This window comes from Bos taurus, chromosome 4, assembly GCF_002263795.3.
Source record: "Bos taurus isolate L1 Dominette 01449 registration number 42190680 breed Hereford chromosome 4, ARS-UCD2.0, whole genome shotgun sequence".
In the NCBI taxonomy this organism is placed as follows: Eukaryota; Metazoa; Chordata; class Mammalia; order Artiodactyla; family Bovidae; genus Bos; species Bos taurus.
The window spans coordinates 113,538,336-113,562,818 of record NC_037331.1 but is presented as its reverse complement, the minus strand read 5'-3'; the positions used below and the strand labels follow the sequence as shown (position 1 = coordinate 113,562,818).

Genomic DNA, 24,483 nt, shown 5'->3' with positions numbered 1-24,483 from the left:
CCCTCTTTGGGCAGGAGAGCCTGAAATCACCCCCAGAAAGGGCTGTGTGTGTGTGTGTTGGGGAGCACCCATACCCTGGGTGCGTGCCCCCCCAATCTCATGCACCCTTATCTCAGATCTCGGTGGCCGGGTGTTCTCCAGGTTGTCTGGCCCTTCACGTTTCTCGGGTCTCCCCTGACCCTGGCCTCGTCCCGCCAGGGCCCAGGCCTCGCCCGTGTCGCCGACATTGGGCGTTGGGCGCACGCCGTGTGTATACGAGCCGGTGCTCGGCGAGGTGGGGGACCCGGGCGTCCGGGCCGGCCCTCTCCCTTAGGGGAGAGGTCAGGTCCCTCAGTCTCTCCAGGAGAGAGCGGGGCGCGGGCGGAACCCCCTCCTCCCCGCCCCCGTCTCCTCCCTGGCGCCCTCAAGGCCGGCCCTCGCACCTGTCTTCACGGTTCCCCTGCCTAAGGGTCCCTTCCCCCTCTTGGGGCGCGCGAGTCCCGGGGGCTCCGGGGCTGAGCAAGGGGCTGGGGTAGGGGGGGAGCCCTCGGCCCAGCTCAGCCAATGGGAAGGGCGGGCGCGCGGGGTGTGTGGGGGGAGAGGGCGGCGCTGCGGGCGCGCGGCGGGCGGGAGGGGGGCCGGGAGGCGGGGGCCGGAGCCCGAGGGGCGCGCGCCGCGTTAACCCTTCCGCGGCCGGGCCGAGCCGCAGGCGCAGCCCGAGCCGCGGGCGCCGGAGCGGCTGTCGGCGCGGCGGGCGGGAGCTGGGAGCCCGGCGCGCTCGGGCGGGCGGAGCGCAGCGCGGGGACGCGGCAGAGCGGGGCCCGTGGCTCGGGCTGGGGCCGGCAGACAGGTGTGCGGGCGGCCGGAGCTCAGGCCGGGCCCGCGGTCCAGAGCCGGCGCCGAGCGGAGGGACCCCGCGCCCGCAACCCAGTCCGGGCCGCGCCCGTGCTCTGCCTGGCCGCGGGGTGCGGGGACCACGGCCGGGCCGGGCCACCCGAAGCCTGTGTTGGGCCGGGCCGGGCCGGGGTGGGTGGGGGCCCGCCCGGCCCGCCCATGGGCTCAGGATGCCGGTGCGGAGGGGCCACGTCGCGCCGCAGAACACCTTTCTGGACACCATCATTCGCAAGTTTGAGGGCCAGAGTGAGTGGGGGAGGGGGCCGGCGGGGAGGGGGCTCTGGGGGCGGGCCGAGCTCTCCGGAGAGTCAATGGGGGGGGGGGCGTGCCCGGGCCGTGTGCAGCCGGCAAGTGAGTCTGTGGTGGCTGGTGACCCCAAGACCCTGACCAGGGGTCGCAGGGGCCGGGGTTGGTGCTGGGGGGCCGTGGGCTTGGGGCCAAGGGTCCTGGGGTTGGGGCGCGCAGGAGGAGGCTCAGGTTAGACTACGATCCATCGATGGGGGGGAGTGTGTGAGTATGACACCCTGAGTGTGCAGGGAAGGGAGGTAGGATGGGAGTGTGCAGGTATCTAACTCTGGGGGCCTGGGTGTGAATGGGGCTGTGTGGACCGAGAACAGAAGAATGTACCTGGCCGGAACTCTGGGACCCTAATACCACTGTGCTTGTGCAGGTCCTGATGGCTTCTGGAGACTGGAAGCCAAGCATATAGGGTCAGCGCCTCATGTGGTCTTGGGAGTGTGTGTGTGTGTGTGTGTGACCCATGAGTTCGACCCTGCATGGGCAGTGGGGAGGTATCTGGGGGCTGTGAGCTCTGGGCCTTGGAGGTGACAGGGAGCCAGGGCCCAGGCTAGGTTTTTGCGGGTCTAAGTAGGCTCTGTGTTGCAACGACCCTATGTTGCTGTTTTTTTTTTCTGTCCTGAGCCCCTTGGTGGGGACTACAGCAGCCCTAATGCCGGATGGTAGGAGAGGTTTTCAGAAGTGTCCCAGGCTAGGTGAACGTTCTGCGTGTGGGTGTTTGCACCCTCCTGGCATGCGTGTGTCTGTCCCCAAGGCTGCATGTGCCATGGTGGGTGTGACTGCCAAGGGCCCTGGGAGCGGGTGACATTCCTTGCCTATGACCCTGTGAGCACAGGACGACATGTGCTTGTAACCGAGGTGGGGGAAGGGAGGGGTCAATTCGATGGGCAGCATTGTCTGAAGCGGAGGAACAAGATGATCCTTAGGGGGAGGAGACTGCTGTGGTGGAGGGTGCTGAGGCCAGGTCTTCCCTTCCCACAGGCTCAGGGGGCTTGGGAAGCAGCTGGGCTGGGAGCTAGGGGCCTGCCTTCTGGTCCTACCTCTGCCACTGACTGCTACGTGACCTTGAGCAATTCTCTTCCACATCTGGGAAGTAGGGGGGTCTGCCAAAGGGGCCTTTCGGGTCCTTTCTGTCTCGATGGTTCTAGGAGCTCAGTGAAGGGGGGGGCGGGTAGGGACTGCCTTCGAAGAAACTGGCTCTTCTCTCCAGGCCTGGGAGTGGGGGCCAGGTGGTTTTCCATCTCCGTGTGGGGCTGGCACCCAGGACTGCCTTGGGCTCAGGTGGAGACGGAGGCTCAGTCAGGGATCATTTCCTGTGAGAGGGCACCCTGCCTCTAGGGTTGAGGGCTGCCGGGGAATTTTTTTTGGGGGGGGGCCTGGGGAACTGACCTAAAGATGACCCGACTTCAAAAAGTAACTTCCTGGAGGTCTGAGGGCAAGGGAGGGGAGGAAGGCAGGAGGAGGCCAGCTCTTGATGCAGCAGCCTTGCCCATGGGATCGCCCAGGGCTGCAGCCTGAGGGCTGTGCCCACTGGCAAGGGAGGGGGCAGGGTTCCCACTGCTACTGAAAGCCCCGGCATTAAAGGCTAAACTGGCCGGAAACTTCTGTGTTTATAAAAAGCTCTTATCCTCAGAGCATCTTTCCTGGCACAAGCTGGTGCCGCTGCCTGCCTGCTGCTCACCCACCAGCCTGGCTCTTGGGGCAGGTGTGGAGGAAATGACCCCAGTCTAGCGGCAGCGGGTCCACTGGGGCAGTCACCTTGATGGGACCAAAGTGGGGAAAACCTCGCATCCCTGATGGGAAAGCCCCTTTCCGGGGTCTGTCTGCTTACATGCTAGCTGGCCCTGGGCTCTGGGTGTTTTCAGGGTTTGGAGCTGTAGGTCCCTTTCCTTGCTCCCTGTGACCTTGGGCCTCTGCCCATGACCCTCCGCTGATTCTTCACCTTCTGCCAGACCTAGGTTCAAAAGCTGGCCCTAGCTTTTACAGGCTGCAAGATGAGGGCACGAACTTCTTTGGAGTCTCTCTTTCTTCACCTACAAGACGAGGATAATGATGGGGTTGTCAAGAGTATTAAATGAGAGAAGGGAGCTGAGGTGCTCACGTGGTACTACCTCCCTCCTCGTTGTCATCTTTGTCGGTGCGCCCACTCCCCAGTCCCTGACTGCCCTTGGAGTGGGTGCAGAAGTCCCGAGAAGTGCTGACCTGGCAGGGGCCGCTGATACTTGGAGAAGTGATTTCCTAGGGATCCCTGGGATAGGGAGTGCCCCCCCACCCCACCGCCCCCCCACCCCGGTCCAAGTCTAGAGAGCCGGGGTCAGGAAGAGAAGCCAGAACCAGTGCAAAAGGGAAGGCTGGCCGCCATCTCTGGCCCTTCCCAGGCTCCGTCTCTAGGCTCAGTGTTTATCCCTCCGCCGCGGCTGCTGACACGCGTTGCCGACACCCGCCCAGACTGGCCTCGGCCCCGGGCGCGCGGAGGGGGCGGCGGGCTGCTGGCAGTCTGCCCGGGGAAGCCACGCAGCCAGCCCGCGGGCCAGGCGGCTGGGGGAAGGGGGCGCGCCGCCCGGCCAGGGCCGGCCGAGGCACCTGTGTCGGGGCACAGCTGCGTTCGTCCCCTGTTGGGGACCCCAGGCCCCGCTGTGCTTCCTGGGGCGGGGAGTCCCTGGGCGGGCAACTGGGTGTGACAAGAGAAAGCGGGCGAGGGCTGGGGACCCCGGGGGGCAGGGGTCCCTGCTCACGTGCCCGCTTATCCCCGCCGCCTCTCCCCCCTCCGCCCACCCCAGGCCGCAAGTTCATCATCGCCAACGCTCGGGTGGAGAACTGCGCTGTCATCTACTGCAACGACGGCTTCTGCGAGCTGTGCGGCTACTCGCGGGCCGAGGTGATGCAGCGGCCGTGCACCTGCGACTTCCTGCACGGGCCGCGCACGCAGCGCCGGGCCGCCGCGCAGATCGCGCAGGCCCTGCTGGGCGCAGAGGAGCGCAAAGTGGAGATCGCCTTCTACCGGAAAGATGGTAGGTGCGGCCTGGGGCGGGGCGGGGCCGCGGGGAGGGGCGGGGCCATGGCGGGAGCGGGGCTGGAAGGCCGTGGGGGCGGGGCCGTGGGTGAGGGGCGGCCAGAGATTGGCCGGAGTCCCGGCCGTTGACCCCAGCCGGGGCCTGGGGGTGGGCGTGACCCCAGCCGGGACCTGTGCGCCAGGTGGGAGGCACGGGCTGCTGGGCCGGTCTGGATCTCTTGGCCTCAAGCACTATGTTGGGATTGTTTTATGGGGTGGCCAGGGTGCTGCTTGGCTGTGGTCTGGCGCCTCTGGTTCCTTCCTCCCTGGGCAGATGTGGGCGCGTTGAGCTGGGTGGGTTGGAGTTTGACGGCACGGCCCTGGTATGGCAATATGCGTGCCCGGACGGAGGTAATGAAAGTCCAGGCTGGTGGGTGGGCGCTGACCTCCGGCCACAGGCCTCCAGTCACCCTAGTCCCTGCCAGGTGACTGGTCTGGGCCTTGTCCTCGAGGCGAGGCGGGGAAGGGCTGCAGGACTCTGGTTGGCTCTCAGCCGCCCCTTTGCTGTCCCCCGTCTCTTCCCCGCTTCACCTGGGCGGGAGGTGTGTGCCTCTCCGCACAACCTCAGTTCCCTTTGTCTCATCTTTTTGCGCGCCCCGCCCTGCACCCCTTCCTGCGCCAGGTGTCTCTGCTCAGCCACCGCCTCCCCGCCCAGCTGCTCTGGGTTTCCGGAGAGCGGATAAACAGAGCCCTGGGCCGGACTGCTCCCACACCCGCTCCTGCCCTGGCCGGGTGCAGCCCTGCTCAGGAAGGCCAGTGCAGCAAGGCTTTGGGGGACCCACAGGTAGCAGGGGGCTGGGGAGGGGCTCCAGATGGTGCCACTGGGCTGCCCACAGTGCTGCTGCCCTGTGGTATGTGACCAGCACTTACTGAACCCCTGGGAGCCGGATGAAGCAAGGTCTGGAGATGGGGCAAGGTACCAGACCAGGGGTTCCTGCCCAATGCCTGCTTACCCGCTGTGGACAGCACTGTCTGTCGCCGCCCCACCCCCCTCCCCGCCCCCGCCCCCGGGGGCAGACTGAGCCAGTAGCCTCTGTGTGCCCCTGGCCTTTGCTCAGGGTTCACTAAGACTGCCCTGCACAGGCTTAGATCCCCAGGTGGTCTTTCACAAGCGTGCCTAGCTGTGAGATCCCTGGACAGAATCAGAGGGGCATATGGTCATGGGGACCCGTGGAAGAGGGTTTGCTCACAGCACAATGGGCATGCTGGCTGGGAGGCAAGGGCTGGGAAGATTAGATGCAAACTCTGAAGGTAGGGTCTTCCTTCCGACTCTTCACTCAAATCTCCCCAGAACCTTAATCAGAGCAGGTGAGCAGGTCTGCTTTTATATCTGTCTGCCTGGCGATCTAGTACTAGCTAATGTCAGTGGGTGCTGTCTATGCACTGGGCCCTGGGCTGACTGTTTCACTTGCTGTCTCTTGTGGAATCTTCACAAGGCTGGGAAGTAGATGCTAGTTTTTCTCCACTTTGTGGGATAAAGAAACTGAAGTTTAGGGAAATTAAGAAACTTCCCTTAAACAAAGATAAAGAATCTGATTGTAATGCAGGAGACCCAAGTTTGAGTCCTGGGTCTGGAAGAGACCCTGGAGAAGCAAATGGCAACCCACTCCAGTTTTCTTGCGTGGAGAATCCCATGGACAGAGGAGCCCGGCGGGCTCCAGTCCATGGGGTCAGAAGAGTGGGACACGACTTAGTGACTAAACCACCTCCACCAAGAAACTTCCCTAGAGAATGCAGAGCTGGGAGTGGAACCATGTCTGGCCCATCAGAGCCCTGTCCACTCTGCTGTGCTGTCATGCGTTGAAAATGACACACAATAGTTACAGGTGTGTCTATATAGACTGCCTGTTGTGGCATGCACACTTTTATTTGGAAAGTGTGCAAACCGCTAGTGTCCTGTAAAGAATGAATATATAAGTCCTGGATTTGGGACTCACACCAGAAATTCTGCGATATGGACCAAGCTGGTTATTGCCTCGGGCCTGTTTCTACTTCTGGGACTGTGTGCCTGCTGGGCTCCTCGGTGGCACCCCGACTGCCTCTGTCTTCGCCGTAGTGTGTGAGGAGCTGGCCCTCCGTCCCTCCTGCCCCAGGCTGGCTCCTTTGGGAGAGGATGGCCCTGGGACCCCTTCTGCTGAGGTGCTATCATGGAATCTGGGTGACCTTGCAGATCACTTAATCCAGTCTACTCAAGTTACAGATGGAAAAACTGTAGAAGCAGAGGTCAAGTTACCCGTGAATCAAAGGAGACAATGGGACTGGAACAGCCCTCCCACCCAAGTTCAAGTTATTTCCCCACCCCAGTTATTTCCCTACTCCAGTTGGGGCTGTGACCCAGAAGGTTCTGTGCCAGCCTTCCCTGCCTGCCTGTCCCCTTCTCTGCTCTCACTAGTTTCCATGGGGGTCAGGTGTCTCCTGGTGGCCAACAGTCTGGCCTGGGCCCTCTGGTCACGTGGGCCCCTGCCTGTCCTGGCACTCGGGGCCCAGGGTGCAGACAGGTCTCCTCTGCCGCCTCTCCCTGTCCCTTTGCTCAGCCCCTTGGGCAGATCTCCATGCCTGAGCTGGGCCGCGTGTGTGTGTTGTTTGTGAGCTCACAGCCTGGTGCATGGGCAGAGGAGGAGAGGCCGGTGCTGCCTCTCGTTTCTGTTCAGGCCTTTCTCAGGGTCTCTGCCCAGGCCGTCCAGGGCAGAGTGGGTCCCTGAGCTCCAGCCCCAGGGAGGTGGGTGGCTGGAAAGGGGGGCAGGGCCTCCTGCTGGCAGGCGCCCCTGTGGACAGCTGTGCTGTGTCGGTGCCTCGAGCCCAGCTCTGTGTAGCATCAAGGCCCTGAGCCAGACAGCCCCATTATTTAGCTGCTGGGACTGCTAGGAGGTGGGGAGGCCCGACTAGGGTGGGGGAGCAACACGGGGTGCCAGGGGTGTTCTGGCTCTGTGTCCATGCCCCTTCACGGCAGGCTGGGGATTAAGGTGGAACTGGGGGCAGGGCCCAGCAGTGCAGGGCGGGCAGATGGCCGGCATCCGCGCCCTGGGCTCGGGGTGCTACCTGGGCAGGGAGCGATGCTGGGGCATACCTGCTTTCCAGGCCACCCCGGAGGGCGGCGGCCCCTTCCAGCACGGCCCCTCCTTTGTCCCCTGAGCTCTTTGTTTCCGCCTCTCCGTCTCTGCCGCCTGCCGGCCCTTGTCCCTGTGGTCTTCATCTCCTTCCCCCCGCAGCTGTCTCTCTTTCTCTCCCCACTTCGGCACCCCGGAGCCTCCCTCCTTGCCTCTGTCCCTCTGCCCTGGTGGCCTCCGCCTTTTGGTGCTCCAAGTTCTCTGTCCGTCCTGGCCTGGTCTCCGTGTCCCCGTGTCCCCAGGAGCCTGTGCGTGGGTGGGGATGGGGGTGTCTCTAGAGAAGAGTCTGTCGGCTTCTTCACTCCAGCTGCAGGCTGGTTGTCATGGTAACAGGGTCAGAGGGCCCCCACTGTAACAGCTGAGCTGTGGGCTGGGGGAGGGGTGGGGATCAGAAGGCCAGCATGCTCCCCAGGGTCCCCAGAACCCGTGGTGAGCCAGAACCCCAGAAGTGGCCCCATGCCTACTGGTCTGCGGTCCCCAGACTCACACTTTAGCTCCTCAGGTGCTTGTGCAGGCACTCCTAGCTCCAGTGATACTTCCTCTGGGCCTCCTGTGACTGGCCACGTGGTGGTGGTTTAGTCACTATGTCATGTCCAACTGCTGCGACCCCGTGGACTCTAGCCCACCAGGCTCCTCTGTCCATGGGATTCTCCTAGGCAAGAATACTGGAGTGGGTTGCCATTTCCTCCTCCAGGGAATCTTCCTGATCCAGGGATCGAACCCATGTCTCTTGCACTGCAGGTGGATTCTTTATCCCTGAGCCACCTGGGAAGCCATATCCCGGGCTATTTCATTATCTCTTCCCTGGTCCCTGAAGGCCGGCCGACTCCTCACTGTGACACACCTCCTTCTCCATCATGGCCCCAAGCTCAGACACCTGCTCCCTGCCACCCCGTCCCCTCCAAGCTGCAATCCTCAGGTCCTCAGACTCCCCTCACTCAGGGTAGTTGGTGAGGGAGCCCTGGGATAGGTTGAGTCTGGCAGGCAGGTTAGATGGAGGCTGGTGCCTGGGTTTGTATTCTGTGTCCTTGAGATGGAGCTGACCAGGCTGAGCCCAAGAGGAGTGAGGTTAGACACAGACAGCCCTTTTCTTGGGGGGCTGGGGAAGCCATTGGGGGCCCCCCTCCACCTTGGGCCTTCTGATCAGGGCCTGGGTCAGGCTGGAGTCGGGCAGATGAGGCCCTTGCACGATGGTGGCTGGGAGCTGGGTGGGGGGTGCTGCATCACAGCCCAGCAGCCCTTTCCCTCCACGGCTCCAGACAGGGATCATTCCGGAGCCGGAGCAGGGTGCCCTGGCCGGTGTGGGGGGCTTCGTGTCCCAGCCCCACCCTGGGGGCCAGGCGGGCCTGCCTCCACCGAGGATGTGGGCCACTCCTGGCCTCTTCTGGGGTCTGGAGAGTGTCGGGAGGGCGGCTCCTCCGTGTTGTGTCTGCTGGAGCCCCCGAGAGGAGCTATGTAAATATTTGTGCAGAGCGCGTCTGGGATGGGAGCAGAGTTTGATGGTGGCCTTGGGCTCTGGGGAGGGGGGCCGTGGGCAGCAGGAGGGCCAGCTGGGGGGCGTGAGACAGGGTGAGCCTCATTCTCTTCTCTGCCCAGAGGTGGCTTCCAGGGAGGTAGGGCTTCAAAGAGCCTGAGACGGTCCTTTCACAGTTAAACATCCTCCCGAGGGGGCTTGGAAGGCCTCCCTTTGGGATCTGCTCGTCTGGGTGGAGAGCGAAACTTTTATAAAGACGTTCTCTCACGTCACCCCTGCCCTGTAAGCGGGGAGGAGTGTGGACACGGCTCACGATCACTGTGAAAGACTTTCACTGACACTTTCCCCCCTGATGTGGCGGGAGGCGCCCATGGGGTCAGGGCCAGAAGAGGGGATGCAGAAGGATACCCGGCATGAGTGATGAGTATGGGGGAGGCTTGGGGTGAACCACTGTCCCCCTAAAGCCCCTTCCTGTCCCTAGCCCAGGGCCCATAAAGAGCTCCACGCTGTGCCTCGTGGTTGGCCTCAATCCGGCCCCTCTCCAAATTCGGTCCTGTGTGTACTGAGCTGGAAGCACCTTGAGGGCCAGGCGGTGTCGTCTTCTCCTTAACCCCCATCTCCCCGGCTCACAGTTCTCGGGGAGGCTGCCGCGTCCGATGCCCCCACTCTAGACTGTAAGCTCTGGGAGGGCAGACGGCGGCCTCTTTCGTGCCCCATTGTGACTGAGTGTCTGCCACATAGGGAGCTGAGTTCCTGCTCTCTGAACAAATGAATGATCGAAAGACTCTGGCTGAGTTACAGGCGGGCTGTGTGACCTTGGACAAATCACTTCCCATCTCTGGGCTGCGATGGCTCCTTCTGTGAAGAGCCTTAGAATAACAGAATGCCGAGGCTGGGAGGGACCTTATAAGAGCATGGGGAGGCTATCAGAGCCAGAGGGAGGTGGGCTAGGGAGACGTGGCCCGAGGTGGCCACCTAGAGCAGCCAGTCCCCTAGTCCTGCTGTGCGGGGGAGGGGGCGTCATTGTTGGGGAACAGGGATGGCATCTGGGGATTCTCAGTCTTCCCAGAGATGGACCCAGGAGGCCTGGATGGGGGGAGCTGAGCTGGGGCAGGGGGCAGTGTCGCAGGCACCCTCGCTGTTGTGACTGCACTTACCATTTGCAAGCTGGGACGCAGGCTGTGGGAAGGTGGTCCTTAGCGGGGTCCTCCCCAGGTGCCAGACTCACTCAGAAAGGCTAAGGGGAATCAAGCAGCTGGCAGGGGCCTGAGTGGGAGCTCCAGCCATTTTCCTCTTTCCACTCAAGTCCTGCCCTGCACAGAACCCCACTGCCCACTCTGGGCCATCCAGGCCCTGGCACTGGGTCCCCACCCCAGTCTGGCTTATCACGTTGGCCTAGAAGAATCAGGACCCCCAAGCTTGATCTCTGTGGCCCCTTCTGATGTGAAGCCTGTTGGTTTGCACCCAGCGTGCTCCTCACCACACCCTGTGCGCAGACCCTCTTGTGCCCCTTGGCTGCCTCCTCCCACCCAGCCTCGACTGCCCTGTCCTCCCCAAGCCCCATCCACCCATCCACTGCACCTGCCCCCTACCAGGGCCTTCCCCCTCCAGGATCTATCTCTCAGACTCTTCTTTCTTCCCAGGGCTGAGACACCACCCCCACCCCCAGCCACCACCTTCAGGAAGCCCTCACTGACTGCACCCCTCTATCCCCGCTTCTGACCAGAGTCCACTCCCACCTCACTTCCAGACGGCCATGTGGGGCAGCAATAGGCCCAGAGCCCCTGGGACATTTGGGTTAATAGAACAAAATGTAGATTCCCGACCAGGGATCAAACCTGTGTCCCCCTGCATCGGGAGGTGGATTCTTAACCACTGGACCGCCAGGGAAGTCCTTCTCTTTCTCTTTTCATGGGTTTTTTCCTCTTTTCCGTTTTTCTCAGTCCCCAGTCCCATTACGGTTCCCTTAGGCAGCCATTCAAATGTACTTCCTGTGAATGTGTTGCTTGCATATGTTCTTGCAGAATGTGTGTTTTGTCTGGCTGCGTATAGGTTTAATTTATGTAAATGATATGTGCTGTGTATTGTATTCTGGTGTTCACTTTTGCTGCCCGGGAGTCCGCCTCTGAGTCCAGCCAGCTTGTTGCTTGACACTAAGTCTAGGGCCCCATATTCTCTGGTGTGCTCCCAGCTCCTTTTACCTGTCCCCTCTTGGGGAGGGCTCTGCGGTTGTCCCGATAAAGGATGTTAAAGTGGACATCCTCACGCGTGGCCCCTTTTGGACTCATGTGAGGACATCTTTGGGATTTATCCCCAGGGGTGAGTGGCGTTGCTGGATCACAGGGTATGTGGACACTTAATCAACCCAGCACTGTCAGGCTGTGTGTGAGCAGGGCTACAGCTAACACCACCCTCCTAAGCAGAGCATAGAATTCCCCTGCATCTCTGACACACTTGGCATTAGCCACCTTGCTAATTTCTGCAAGTGTAATAGGTGAAAGTGATATCTTACTGCTTTAATTTGCATTTCTTTGATTTCATGCGAATCCTGAGTCCCGAGCATCTTGTAAGTGACCGTTCCGGTTTCTTTCCCGTGAATTGCTTGCTCATATCCTGGGCTCACGTTTCCATGAAACTGCTGTCTTTTGTTCTTGTTGATTTGTAAGAATTGCTTATGGATTCTGGAAATACAAATGCATACAGTTAAATATTCAATGCGTATTCTGGATGTTAATCCCTGTTGACTCAAGATATTGCAAATATCTGCTCTCATTCAGTCATCTGTCAGATTTATCCCACAAAGATACTTAATTTTGATACAAGCAAATTCACAGATCTTTTTAGCTTTCTTTATGCTTTTGAAGTTTTTAGAAACCCTTCACCATCCTGAGGCTGCAAAGATCTACATTTTTTTCTCTTCACTTAAAGACTCAGTCGAGTCTTTAATCTATCCTGAGCCTACCTCTGTCTGTGGTGTCAAATAGGGATCAAGCTGTATTTTTTTTTTCCGTGTGCTGAGCCAGTTTTCCCAACACATCAGTAAACAGCCTATTCTTCTCTGTTGATTTGTGGGGCCACTGTTATCACTGGTTAATTCCCCATGTGTCTATGGGTCTGTCTTTGAGCTCTCTTGTTTTGTTTCAAGTATTTATTTGTTCATGCATCAAAACCCCATTAAAAGTATGGCAGTTAGTATGTCTTGGTATCTGGAAAGGCACATCTTCCCTCCTTGTTCTTTTTTCTTAAAAAATGTTATTTATTTCGTTTTGGCTGCACTGGGTCTTTGTTTCTGTGTGTTGGCTTTCTCTAGGTGAGGTGCACAGGCTTCTCATTGCAGTGGCTTCTCTTGCTGCGGAGCACAGGAGTTGTGGCACACAGGCTTAGCTGCCCTGCAGCATGTAGAATCTTCTCAGACCAGGGATTGAACTCACGTCCCCTGCACTGGCAGGCGGATGCTTTACCACTGGATCACCAGGAAGTCCCCTCCGTGTTCTGTTGAAAGATTGACACACATATTTGAGGACCTATCTTCTCCTTTACAAACTCTAGAGAAAGTTTATCAAGTTCCTGGGAAGAAAAATGCCACTAGAATCTTGACTGGAATTAGATTGGTTTTATAGGTTAATTTGGGGGAGAATTGACATCTTTAGATTATCTGTCCCTTCTGAGAGTCTGGAGTGACTCTCCATTTATCAGATTATTTCTGCATCCTGTATTAGTTTAAAGCTTTTTTTTTTCCCTATAGAGATCTTGTGCATTCTTGGTCACTTCCTAGATACTTCAGATTTTGTTGCTGTTGTAAAAGAGATCTTATCTTTGGCTACTTATTCTAATGGGCTTCCCAGGTGGCGCTAGTGGTAAAGAACCTGCCTGCCAATGCAGGAGACATAAGAGACACAGGTCTGATGCCTGGATCGGGAAGATTCCCCTGGTGGAGGACACAGCAACCCACTCCAGGATTCTTGCCTGGAGAATCCCATGGCCAGAGGAGCTTTGCAGGCTCTAATCTATAGGGCCACATGGAGTTGGACACGACTGAAGCGCCTTAGCACACACATGTTCTGATAGCTTTATGCTGGTAGAGAGAAATGCTGTATGTTCCATGGGCTGATCTTGTATTTGGCAGCCTCCCTGGATGAGCTCTCTTATTAGTTCTAATTGTTTATCTGTTGATTTTATTGGTCCTTTAGGGAGATGATCCTATCATCTGAATAACACTGCTTCTCTCTGTTTATGTCTGGGTCATTGCCATATGTGTCGACGTGGGAACGTTCCAGCTGCCTTTTCAGCAGGCTTTCACATGCACATGTATTTGTCTGTTGGAGTCCTGGGAGGTGGGCAAGTCAGGGAAGGGGTGCAAGTCTCCATTTAATGACTGAGAAGCCAGCCCTTCCCTGATTGGGTGACCTTTGGGACAGGCCCTCTAGGGTATGTCAGGAGCCAGGTGGGAGAGCTGTTCTAGAAGCTTGCTGAGCCCTGGATGGGGGCAGAGACCCCAGCTGTCCTAGTGGGCCTTGATTCTGTGTGCCCTTGCTTCCTGTGCCAGCTGGGGTAGGGGTCCTCATGAAGAGGGGTTGGTGGGGATCTGAGGCTCAGAGATACCCCGACCTCCTTGCCCAGATTTCTGGGCTGTCAGCCTCGGTGTTCTGTGCTCACTGTTGACTAGATTGACTAGAACAGCACTTCAGCAGAAAGTGTTAAAGTGTTAGTTGCTCAGTCATGTCTGACTCTTTTTGACCCTGTATACTGTAGCCTACCAGGCTTCTCTGTCCATGGGCTTATCCAGGCAAGAACACTGGAGTGGGTAGCCATTCCCTTCTCCAGGGGATCTTCCCAACCTGGGGATCGAACCCAGGTCTTTCGGGTTTTACGCAGATTCTTTATCCTTTGAGCCACCAGGGAAACCCTACACTTCAGCAGAAGATGCCACCTGTTGCTCAGTCACTCAGTTGTGTCCAGCTCTTTGTGACCCCATGGACTGCAGCAGGCCAGGCTTCCCTGTCCTTCAGTCATCTCCCGGAGTTTTCTTGAACTCATGTCCATCAAGTCAGTGATGCCATCCAACCATCTCATCCTCTGTCATCCCCTTCTCCTCCTGTCTTCAATCTTTCCCAGCATCAGGGTCTTTTCCAATGAGTCAGTTCTTCCCATCAGAATCCCTAGGGGGGAAAATAATTTCTAGGGAATTCTGACTGCTGTCCAGACTCAGGGTGGGTTTGAAATGAGCAGATCCTGTTGGGAAAGGACAGTCAGTGCCCCTGGATCTGAAAGGGAGCTGAAAGGGTGAGGGAGACAGCCCTGTCCCCACCTGCTGTCAGCGTGGGTCCCTGCCCTGAGCCCAGGATCAACTAGACATCTGCCTACCCAGTACTTCCCTTGTAGTCTAGCCCTGGCTTCAGGGCTCTGGCTCTGGGCAGAGGGAGAAAGCTGCCCTCCCCAAGAAGCCAGGGTACAGTTACCTCCTACATTAGAGATGTATTGAGTTGGCCAGATAGAAAAGAATGAACTTTTTCGCCAGCCCAATAGTTTTAGACAAACCTAGATAACATATTAAAGAGCGGAGACATTACTTTGCTGATAAAGGTCCGTCTAGTCAAAGCTGTGGTTTTTCTAGTAGTCATGTATGGATGTGAGAGTTGGACCATAAAGAAAGCTGAGCACCAAAGAATTGATGCTTTTGAACTGTGGTGTTGGAGAAGACTCTTGAGAGTCCCCTGGACAGCAAGGAGATCCAACCTCTCCACCCTAAAGGAAATCAGTCCTGAATATTCATTGGAAGGACTGATGCTGAAGCTGAAACTCCAATACTTTGGCCACCTGATGGGAAGAACTGCCTCATTGGAAAAGACCCTGATGCTGGGAAAGATTGAAGGCAGGAGAAGGGGATGACAGAGGATGAGATGGTTGGATTGCATCACCAACTCGATGGACATGAGTTTGAGTAAGCTCCAGGAGTTGGTGATGGACAGGGAAGCCTGGCGTGCTGCAGTCCATGGGGTTGCAAAGGGTCGGACACAACTGAGGGAAGGAACTGATCTCAATCATTTTAGATGAGCTTTCAATGAGAAACATCCCTGTGGCCCGGATGGAGCCGTCAAGAAAGCTCTGGTAGAGGGGGTCCTCTGGGCACCTAGAGAGAGGGAGGCAAGGTGTGTCTGTGAGCAGTGGGAGGGTCTGTGAAGCTGGGGTCCACTGAAGGGGGCTCTGAGGCCAGCTGGCCTGGGACTCGGCAAGTCTCGGTGGGAGGCCAGGCTGGGAGGGCAGCTGAGCATGCAACCTGGCTGGGGACAGGGGATTCTGGAGGGCTGAGGAGGGCCAGGCTCCAGGAAGCCGGAGGAGGGAGGTTAAGGGCAGAGGCTTCAGGGAGGAGGGGCATGGGATGCGCCCATAAAGTGAAGCTTCCCCCAGATAAACATGGCCTGGTTTCACCTTCCCGGGCCTTGCTGCGGCACAGGGCAGGGCTGTGACTCCCAGTTTACAGATGCGTCCCCGGGGCTTTTCTAGAAAGAGCTCTCCTCGTGAGGCCATCACAGCCACCCTGGGGAACAGTAGCACAGACAGGCCACAAGCAGTGGGTTTGGGCGGGGTCTGGATGCCAGGTAGAGGCCCCCTGAGGCCCTGCATCAAGCCCTGCAGATCCCTGGGAAGGTGTTAGGCCGGCGGGCTTAGTGGAGGGTCTGTTTGGAGATGCTCCTTGCATGTGAGCTGGAGTCTGGACCGCGCTCCCCACGCCCGGCCTCTGCAGCGAGTTTCCCTGGTAGTGGTGGTGGTGGGGGGGGTCTGTTCCACTCAGCTCCTGGAGTCAGGGGATTGGCTACCCGCCTCTCTCTCTCACACACTGACACACGCACGCACGCACACACTCATTCACTGGCTGGCCTCTCAGGCTCCCCTGCGCCGTCCCCTGGGCCTGCAGTGTGCCTGGCCTTCCCTGGGCCCCCACTGCCCAAGAGAGGGATGTTGGCGACACGGTGGCCCCCGGCCAGGACCGGCTCCCCACGGCATCTTCCTGTCGCCGCCACCAGGCTAAATATAACCTGACACTGCGCAGCCCTGGGCCGCCGTAGAGACAGCCTCTGCCGGGGGCGGACAGGCTGACTGCAGCCCCAGCCTCCTGCCCTCGGCGTGACTTTGGGCCCAACTCCTCCCGCTCCAGCAAGGCAGGCCGGTGACCGGGCGAGGACGGCTGCCTCCTCAAGGCCTCCCTCCCCATGAGGACCCAGCCCCCGGCCTTGATGCTGCTCCGGATGCTTCCACAGGCCATCTGTCATCTCATCCGGCACCCGGGGCCGGAGTCGCTTGTCCTTGCAGTACTCAGAGGAAATCTGATGCTCAGAGAGGTGGCTGACCTGGCCACAGTCACACAGCAATGGTCCGGTCCCCTGAGGATGGGGGCAGATCAGCTCGGCTCAGCTCCCCAGAACTCCTCTGTCTGTCAACTCAGCCTGGACCCCGAACCAGGAGTTCCGTTGACTCCTCGACCCAGGGAGGCTGGGGGCCCAGCCTGTCTTGTTCATATGTGTGTGAATATTTTAGGGGGATGAAGGAGCTGTGATGATACCTAGTTTGCAGACGAGCCACTAGACACTCTGGGGAGCTTGTCCAAAGACACTCAGGTCACCTGCTGCCCTCCCCTTCCCCCCTTTTCCCCCCGCCCCCCAGCGGGTGCTGCCCTGAGAGATAAGGCCTGCCCCTGTGAAAGCCAAGGGCAGCTCCTGCCTGGGGCCAAGCTGGCAGTGCCTAGAGGTGGGCAGTTGGGTTTGGGACTGTGAGTGGGGCCCCTGGATGGGCTGGGAGGCAGGGGAGTGATGATACCCAGGTACACTGTTGGGCACGGGCGAACCAGGTGGAAGCAAGCCAGTGTTGCGTTCTGATGAAGACAGTGCCCTTCCCCAGGGGCAGGAGGAGCTGTACCTGCTGCACCTGGGGGGGGGGGGCAGGCCTGGTCCCCCGGGGCCCTCCCGCTGCCCTGCCCCCCTTCTCACACTTTCAGTGGCCTGCAGTGAGCCGTGTGACCTCTGCAGCCCTTATGATCCGAGGCTCAGAGGAACCTGTCCTTGTGTGGCGTCAGTCCTGTGACTGCCTCTCCTCTCCTGGTCATCCCCCCCAGGCCCAGGGCGCCTCCCCTGAGCCCAGGAGGCAGGCAGAGGAGCCTGGGTGCCACAGCTGGGGCTGGGGATTCCGGGGGTGTGAGTCAGGCGTTCTTTGGCATCAGCCATGTGAGCCAGGTGGGCCCTCTCCCTCTCCTCCTTCTCCATTTATACAGACCTCCCTGGGGACTTCCCTGCCGGTTTTCAGCACTTCTGTCCAGGGAGCGAGGATTATATCCCTCGGTTAAGACTCCACAGTTCCCTGGCGGGAGTGAGGTGGGTGTGGGAGTGGTTTGGGGGGTTGGTCGAGGATTCTATCCTTGGTTGGGGAGCTAAGATTCTCCCATGCTGCACCTGGTGGTCCAAAACAGACAGACAAACAAGACCTTCTTGGGTTCTCCTGCCTCACAGTGCCCCGTCATCCATCCCTCCAGACCGTGACATGGGGCGATGGGGCATGGTCATCGCCCCATGTTGCACACGAGCTCTTTGGGGCTGGGGGGTGGGGTGGGCAGGGAACTTGCCCAAAGTCCTTCTGATGCAGTGAGCAAAGGCCGATGAACTCCGTACCGTGTGCTCCCCAACCGCGACCTTTGCGCCCGGGAGCCCCACAGCCGTTCGGTGGGTTGGGCAGGAACCTCTCCCACCCGTTCCGTCCTGCGCCAGCCTTCCGGGTCCCCGCGGCCTCGGGAGCGCGGGCCGCGCCTGCCACCCAGCGGCCCCCGGCGGAAGTGCAGCCTCACCCGGCTCTGGGCCGAAGTCCTCATCGGCTCCCTCCCCGGAGGTGCTCGGCGGGGCCGGGGCGAGGCGGAGGGAGGAGGGGCGCAGAGTGATGAGCAGGGTCTGGAGTACCGGGGAGCGGGGCTTGCGGAGGGCAAGGCGCGGCTCCGTAGGGCGGTGCGCCAGCGCAGGGCTCCCTGGGGGCGAGCGGGACGCCGAATCTCCGTGTCTCTTCTCTGCTGAGCTGCGTGAAGGTCACGGCCACACCGCCCCGCAGGCGGCGATTTGCCCTCTCCGCCCGATGCCCAGTCCTGGCTGTCCCTGTGTCCCTCCCCTGGCCTGCTGACTTTCAGCTGCCCACAGGGATCCCCCAACCCCCCATCATTTCAGCCAGTGATGGGATGGGGTCCTCTGGTAGTTCTGTTTCAAGAGCCGGGTGTGTGTGTGTATGTGTGACATGGCAGCCCACAGAAGACCCAGCCAGCCAGGCAGGGTGGTGGGAGGCAGAGCCTCTCGCAGCCCTGGCCAACCTGGGCCACCTGCTTTCCTTCCTTCCATTATGTCCCGTCACAGACAGCGACCAGAGCCTCTCCATGCTGCCCCCCCACCTCGTCTCCCCCCTACAAGCCATCAGGCAGGGTTCCAGTTCACATTTTTGGAATAACAAGGGCTTTTATAAAGTTATTTGAAAGGGAAAAATTCCTTGAATATCGACAAAGGGAGAGGACCAAGGGGGCTCCGAGTGTCTCATACAGACGCAGCCCCCGGGGGTGGGCCTGCGCTGTAAGGGGGGCTTGTATCTGGAGTTTCTGACATCCCTGGGCTGTCAGGATCCGGGGATGTCTGGGTCCTGGGCTGTCTGGGCCGCGGAGTGCAGTTCTGGCCTCTCTGGCTGAGAATCCGCAACTGAAGCGGGCATGGGGTGTTGAGGCCTCAGGTTCCGAATCCTGAGCTGGTGTCCTGGGGGCAGAATTCCCCAGGCCATCCAGAAGGTTGGGTTCATCCAGGGTCCAGGCTCTGGACTTATCTTAGATAAGTTTCCCAGGGGAGAATGAGGATTCAGGGCCTGGATCACTGAACTCCCAAGGCGTGGGTGTTGGGGGGTGGTCTCCAGGGCTAAGGGTTTCCTGGTCTCTGGCCTCTCCTTAGTCCTTGTGAGGGCCAGTCCCTGCTCAGGCCGCTGCCGGCCATCACCATATTAGGGCATAAACTCCAGGCGGGCTGTCTGGGTGCCAAACGGTCTCCAGCTGGGCCCAGCCTCCTGCAGCTCCCAACACCACGGCCGAGCTTCAGCCGGGCCATGTCAGAGGCCGGAGGTCAGAGGACAGGAGCAGCTACTGGAGGGGAGACCCGGACAGAGCCTCCCAGGTCAGGTCTTGTGCGCTGAGCCATGAGGGCCTGGGTGAGTGGAAGGGCTTTGGGGTGGGGCGGAGAATTCCTGGCCAGCCCCTCCCCTGGCCCAGCCTCCCTCATCTCAGTGCTTTCCTGTTTCCCTTGGTTTTAGAGGATCTCCATCCCGAGATTAATCCCATAGCTGTTAGAATTGCTGCTCTGCTGCCTCTCTTAGCCCTGTCCCCAGCAGATCTTCCTTGAGCCCGGCCAGCCTCTCCTTTTGTGCTGGGACTTGTCAGGTTCTTGGTGAAGCTTCTGCCGTACTCCCCAGACATAGCCCCCCCAGGCCTTTTTAGCCACCAGCCCCTCCAGGTTGTTGGCCTTGACTTAGTTCACCCCAGCCATGGCCCCTCCAGAATCCAGTCCCCATCCTTGACCCCTCCCCTACCATCAGCACCACCCCATCACCAAGCCCTCTGGCCAGCACCTGCTCCCTGGTGCATTGTTCTGGCTGCTAGGCCTGTCAGAGGGGACACAGACACTGGCGAGTTAGGTGCCTGCAGTTCACAGGACACAGATAAGCACCAGGAAAGAAGTCTCTGCCCTGGAAGAGGAGATGAAGAGTATGCTTGGTCCCCATTGGGTCCCTGGAGGAGGAATGGGATGTTAACGCACCTTCTTGTTGCAACAGCAAGGGCTTCCTGCAGGGGGCGATTCTGAGCTGGGCCTTAGGCAGAGCCTGAAAGCCCACAGGGTCTCTTTCAGAACTAACTAGAGAGGAGGGTGAGTGGGCCGGGTCCTGGTCAGGGCAGAGGCATATTGGGTACATTTGGCCTGGTGAACTGACATCACCTGGAATAGGGGCCCTGGTGGCCAGAGAGAGGTTGGGAGGGGAAAGAAAGTCAAGAAGAGAGAAAAAGACAGATGTCTCTCACCAGAGTCAGAGATGAAAGATCTAGAAACAGTGCTTCTTGACTCTGGTGAATTTCTAATGTGTTACAGACCAGTTCTTGTTGTTCAGTCACTCGTCTGTGTCCCACTCTTTGCGACCCAATGGACTGCAGCATGCCAGGCTTCCCTGTCCTTCACCGTCTCCCAGAGTTTGCTCAAACTCATGTCCATTGAGTTGATAATGCCACCCAACCATCTCATCCTCTGTCGTCCCCTTCTCCTCCTGCCTTCAATCTTTCCCAGCATCAGGGTCTTTCCCAATGAGTCAGATCTTTGCATCAGGTGGCCAAAGGATTGGAGCATCGGCTTCAGCATCAGTCCTTCCAATGAATATTCAGGACTGATATCCTTTAGGATGGACTGGTTTGATCTCATTGCAGTCCAAGGGACTCTTGAGTCCTCCAACACCACAGTTCAAAAGCGTCAGTTCTTCGGCGCTCAGCCTTCTTTACAGACCAGTACTGGTGTGAAATGCAAAAACCATATGCTTGGCTATTGTGGCAATGTCAAATTGCTGTAAAGCTTTTGAAACTCTAGCTCTCAACTTCTGCACTTCTTGTGGGCAACACACCATCTGGGGACTGAGAAAGAGGAGCAAAAACAGAACAAGGGGCCAGGGTGCCGGCTAACCTGTAGTGTTCAGTGCATGCCAGGCACTACACTAAGCGCCTGGCACGTGTTGACTTTCTGGCCACAACTCATGAGGAGAGAACGGTCATCGTTCCCATTTTTGAGATGAGGAAAATGAAGTACAAGTAGGGTAAACATGGAAGAAAAGGCACGTGTGACTAGGCAGCAGAGCTAGGATCTGGACCCTGAGATCCTGGGCTTAAAGTCTGGGCGTCCCCTCTGGGCTGCACCGTCTTGCCTGAGGAAGAGCAGAGATACAGCGTGAGAGGAGAGGGGAAGTGATGCAGGAAGAAAGGAAGGAGCAGAAGGCAGTGCGAGGAGAAGGCACACGGGGAGAGAGGCCAGGAGCCGCATGGCTGGCAGAGAGAGAGGAGGGGAGAGCTCTGGAAGGGGAAAGCTGGCGTGGCCCATCAGGGAGGCGGCTCTGGCTGCCACGTGGTAGGAGGTGGCAGGGTGGGGCAGGAGACGCTGGCGAGACGAGGGGGCAACACTGGGCTCGGGAGCCGTGGGGGCGTCAGAAGCGGACAGGCCCCTTCAGGTTCTGGAGTGGGGTGGGGTGGCGGGGGTGTCCATCCCACCTGGGAGCACAGGGGCCCGTGTCCTCACTTTGCAGGGAGCTGCTTCCTGTGCCTGGTGGATGTGGTACCTGTGAAGAATGAAGATGGAGCCGTCATCATGTTCATTCTCAACTTTGAGGTGGTGATGGAGAAGGGCCTGGTGGGGTCGCCGGCCCGGGACACCAACCACCGCGCCCCTCCCACCAGCTGGCTGGCCGCCGGTAAGTGCAGCGGTGCTGTCTGGCTGGTGCAGGAATATATGGTTTCCCTCCCCTGGGGTCATGAGGCTACCCAAGGCCAAGGTTCTGCAGGCAGCGATTCGGAGGCAGGTTCAGGGGGACACCTTTCAGAGATGGGGAGTGAACACGAAGGATATGGCCAGTCCCATGTGGCTCAGCGTGGACAGATGGTGTGGAGTGACCGAGTCCAGACTCCGCTTTCCTTCGGGGGCAGGATCACAACTGGCTTCACAGCCTTACCGGCTTGGGTTCCCCCTCCAGCAGCCCCCTGGGAGTGGTCCTCTCTCCAGCCCCAGGGACGGTGGGGTTCCCCCTTCCTGGCTGGCCCTGGTCACTCCAGGGCAGCTCCCACTGCTCATGAGAAGGCCTCGTCTCCCTCATGGACTCAGCTCTGGGACGTTTCTGCCACTGATCCTAGCTCTGGACTGGTTGCTTCCCGGATACTTGAGAACATGAGGGGACTGCTTCCTGGGGCTGGAGACAGGGAGGCCTCACCTCATCCTCCTGTGACTCAAAGGCTCAGACACCACCCCGCCCATCCCCTTCTGTGGCCTCTTTGGATTTAATTTTAAATGTTCCCTCAGAGTCAGGGCAAAAGAAACCGCCTCTGGTTTCTCAAGCTCTAAAACAGCAGCCTCAATAAAGCTGGCCCGACCTCTCCCATGGGTACCACCCGTAAGGTGGCAGGGTACAGCAGGAACCCGTGGCATCATTCCTTCTCCACTCAGATGCAGGCTCTGCCAGCTCGTGTGTTCAGTTCAGTTCAGTCACTCAGTCATGTCTGACTCTTTGCAACCCCATGGACTGCAGCACGTCAGGCCTCCCCGTCCATCACCAACTCCCGGAGTTTACTCAAAGTCCTGTCCATTGAGTCGGTGATGCCATCCAACCATCTCATCCTCTGTCGTCCCCTTCTCCTCACGCTTTCAATCTTTCCCAGCGTCAGGGTCTTTTCCAATGAGTCAGTTCTTCGCATCAGGTGGCCAAAGTATTGGAGTTTCAGCTTTAGCATCAGTCCTTCCAACGAATTTTCAGGACTGATTTCGTTTAGGATGGACTGGTTGGATCTCCTTGCAGTCCAAGGGACTCTCAAGAGTCTTCTCCAACACCACAGTTCAAAAGCATCAAAAGCTTCTGTGTGACCTCCCACAAATGACAGAACTCACTGATGCCTGAATTTCTTCCAGTCTAAAAAGTGGAGATACTGACACCCACTGGGCGCAGTTGGGAGAGTCACAGGTGGTTTGCTGGAGAACCCCCCTCACGGGGGATGTGAGGCTCAAAAGACAGTGGTTTATTATTGCTGGAGTCTTAGATAAGATTGTGTTCTAGGCCAGTGTTCTCCAACCTTTGTGGCACGAGGGACGGGTTTCCACCGATCAGGGGTTGGAGAGGGGAGGTGGTTTCCAGATAATTCAAGTTTCTTGATTTCTGTTTTGTTACATCAGCTCCACCTCTGGGCATCAGACATTAGATTCCGAGGTTGGGGACCCCTCTTCTAAACTTCTTTGGAGACTTGAGTCCTGTGTAGCAGGGATGGGGGTGGAGGGGTGCCCTCCAGCTATCGGGGCCCCCACTTTCCCTCCTCCTCCCCTTGGTGACTGGAGCTCCAGCTCCTAGGCCTTGCCCTCTCCCAGGCTGCTGGGGCCACGCACCTCCCCTCTGCCCCCCACCCGCAGGCCGCGCCAAGACCTTCCGATTGAAGCTACCCGCGCTGCTGGCCTTGACTGCCCGGGATTCGTCGGTGCGGCCGGGTAGCGCAGGCGGTGCGGGCGCCCCGGGGGCCGTGGTGGTGGACGTGGACTTGACGCCCGCGGCCCCCAGCAGCGAGTCCCTGGCCCTGGATGAGGTGACGGCCATGGACAACCACGTGGCGGGGAGGGCGGCGGAGGAGCGGCGCGCGCTGGTGGGTCCCGGCTCGCCGCCGCCCCCGCCTCCTCCGCCGCCTCTGCCGGCTTGTGTGCCAGGCCCGCATCCATCGCCCCGGGCGCACAGCCTCAACCCTGATGCCTCAGGCTCCAGCTGCAGTCTGGCCCGGACGCGCTCACGAGAGAGCTGCGCCAGCGTGCGCCGGGCCTCCTCTGCCGACGACATCGAGGCCATGCGCACCGGGGCGCTGCCCCCGCCACCGCCGCGCCACGCCAGCACCGGTGAGGGTCGCCCCCCACCCCACCCCATGCAGGAACTGCCCCACCGCCGGGTCCCCACCCGAAGGACCTCAGCTTCCTCCCTCTCCGCCCTGTCCTGTGTGCCTGGGAGATGGAAATCCTATTAAGCACTTATTTAATCCCATTAAGTAGCCTTTTACTCCATTAAACCGTGCATTCATCCCTGTTGCATTCTTCTACTCTGGGAGCCGGTGTGGGCCAGGAGCTGGCACTCCCAGGCCTGCCTGCAGCCGGGATGCCCACGGGGGAGTCAGGAGGGCTGAAGAGGCCTCAGGGGCCCTGCCGCACCACCTGGGCCTGGGGCAGGCTCCCAGTGCCTGTTGAACAGACCCCAGTGAAGGCTTTTGCTCCTTCTTCTTCTCCTAGTGCCTCAGGGGCTGCTTCCATAAAGTGGGGAGGGGTTCTGGCCTCACTTATTTCTCAGGGACACTGCTCCCCCCGTCTCCTGAACTGGCCTGCCTTACTGCCCAGCTCTGAGTCGTTGACCTGACGGCCTTTGCCCCTGCCTGCCTGCCGCCCTGACAGCCTCTCCCCTCCACCCCAGGGGCCATGCACCCCCTGCGCAGCGGCCTGCTTAACTCCACCTCTGATTCGGACCTCGTGCGCTACCGCACCATCAGCAAGATCCCCCAGATCACCCTCAACTTCGTGGATCTCAAGGGCGACCCCTTCCTGGCTTCGCCCACCAGCGACAGGGAGATCATAGCCCCTAAGATAAAGGAGCGGACCCACAACGTCACCGAGAAGGTCACCCAGGTAGGCGTGCCTGGCCCCCCACTCACCTGGGAGGAGCTTGGAGGGGATGGAGGGGTGCAGTCAGTGAGGGCTTCCTGAAGGTGGTGGCTGGGGGTGGGGGTGGTGTTTCAGTGCTGGGACGAGAGAAGAGTCTGAGAGCTCCTGGAGAAAGGGAGCCTGGAGTGGGGAAGCCCGGGGAGGGGGCAGGTACAGGGGACAGGTGGATGGGGCTTGGGGAGGACAGGGCAGTCGAGGCTG

At 59.4% G+C, this 24,483-nt stretch overlaps 1 protein-coding gene across 6 annotated transcripts in view; it reads left to right on the top strand.

Moving 5' to 3' along the window:
* Positions 1 to 659: 659 nt before the first annotated feature.
* The window catches only part of KCNH2 (potassium voltage-gated channel subfamily H member 2), a 35,974-nt gene continuing 12,150 nt past the window's right edge, over positions 660 to 24,483 (top strand). For 2 of the 6 annotated variants that reach the window (XM_024990840.2, NM_001427867.1), the window contains exons 1-5: positions 660 to 1,119; positions 3,951 to 4,181; positions 21,140 to 21,304; positions 23,002 to 23,472; positions 24,035 to 24,246. In XM_024990840.2, the coding sequence (XP_024846608.1) occupies positions 1,044 to 1,119; positions 3,951 to 4,181; positions 21,140 to 21,304; positions 23,002 to 23,472; positions 24,035 to 24,246 (1,155 nt within the window). In that variant the 5' untranslated portion in view covers positions 660 to 1,043. 6 annotated transcript variants of the gene reach the window in all.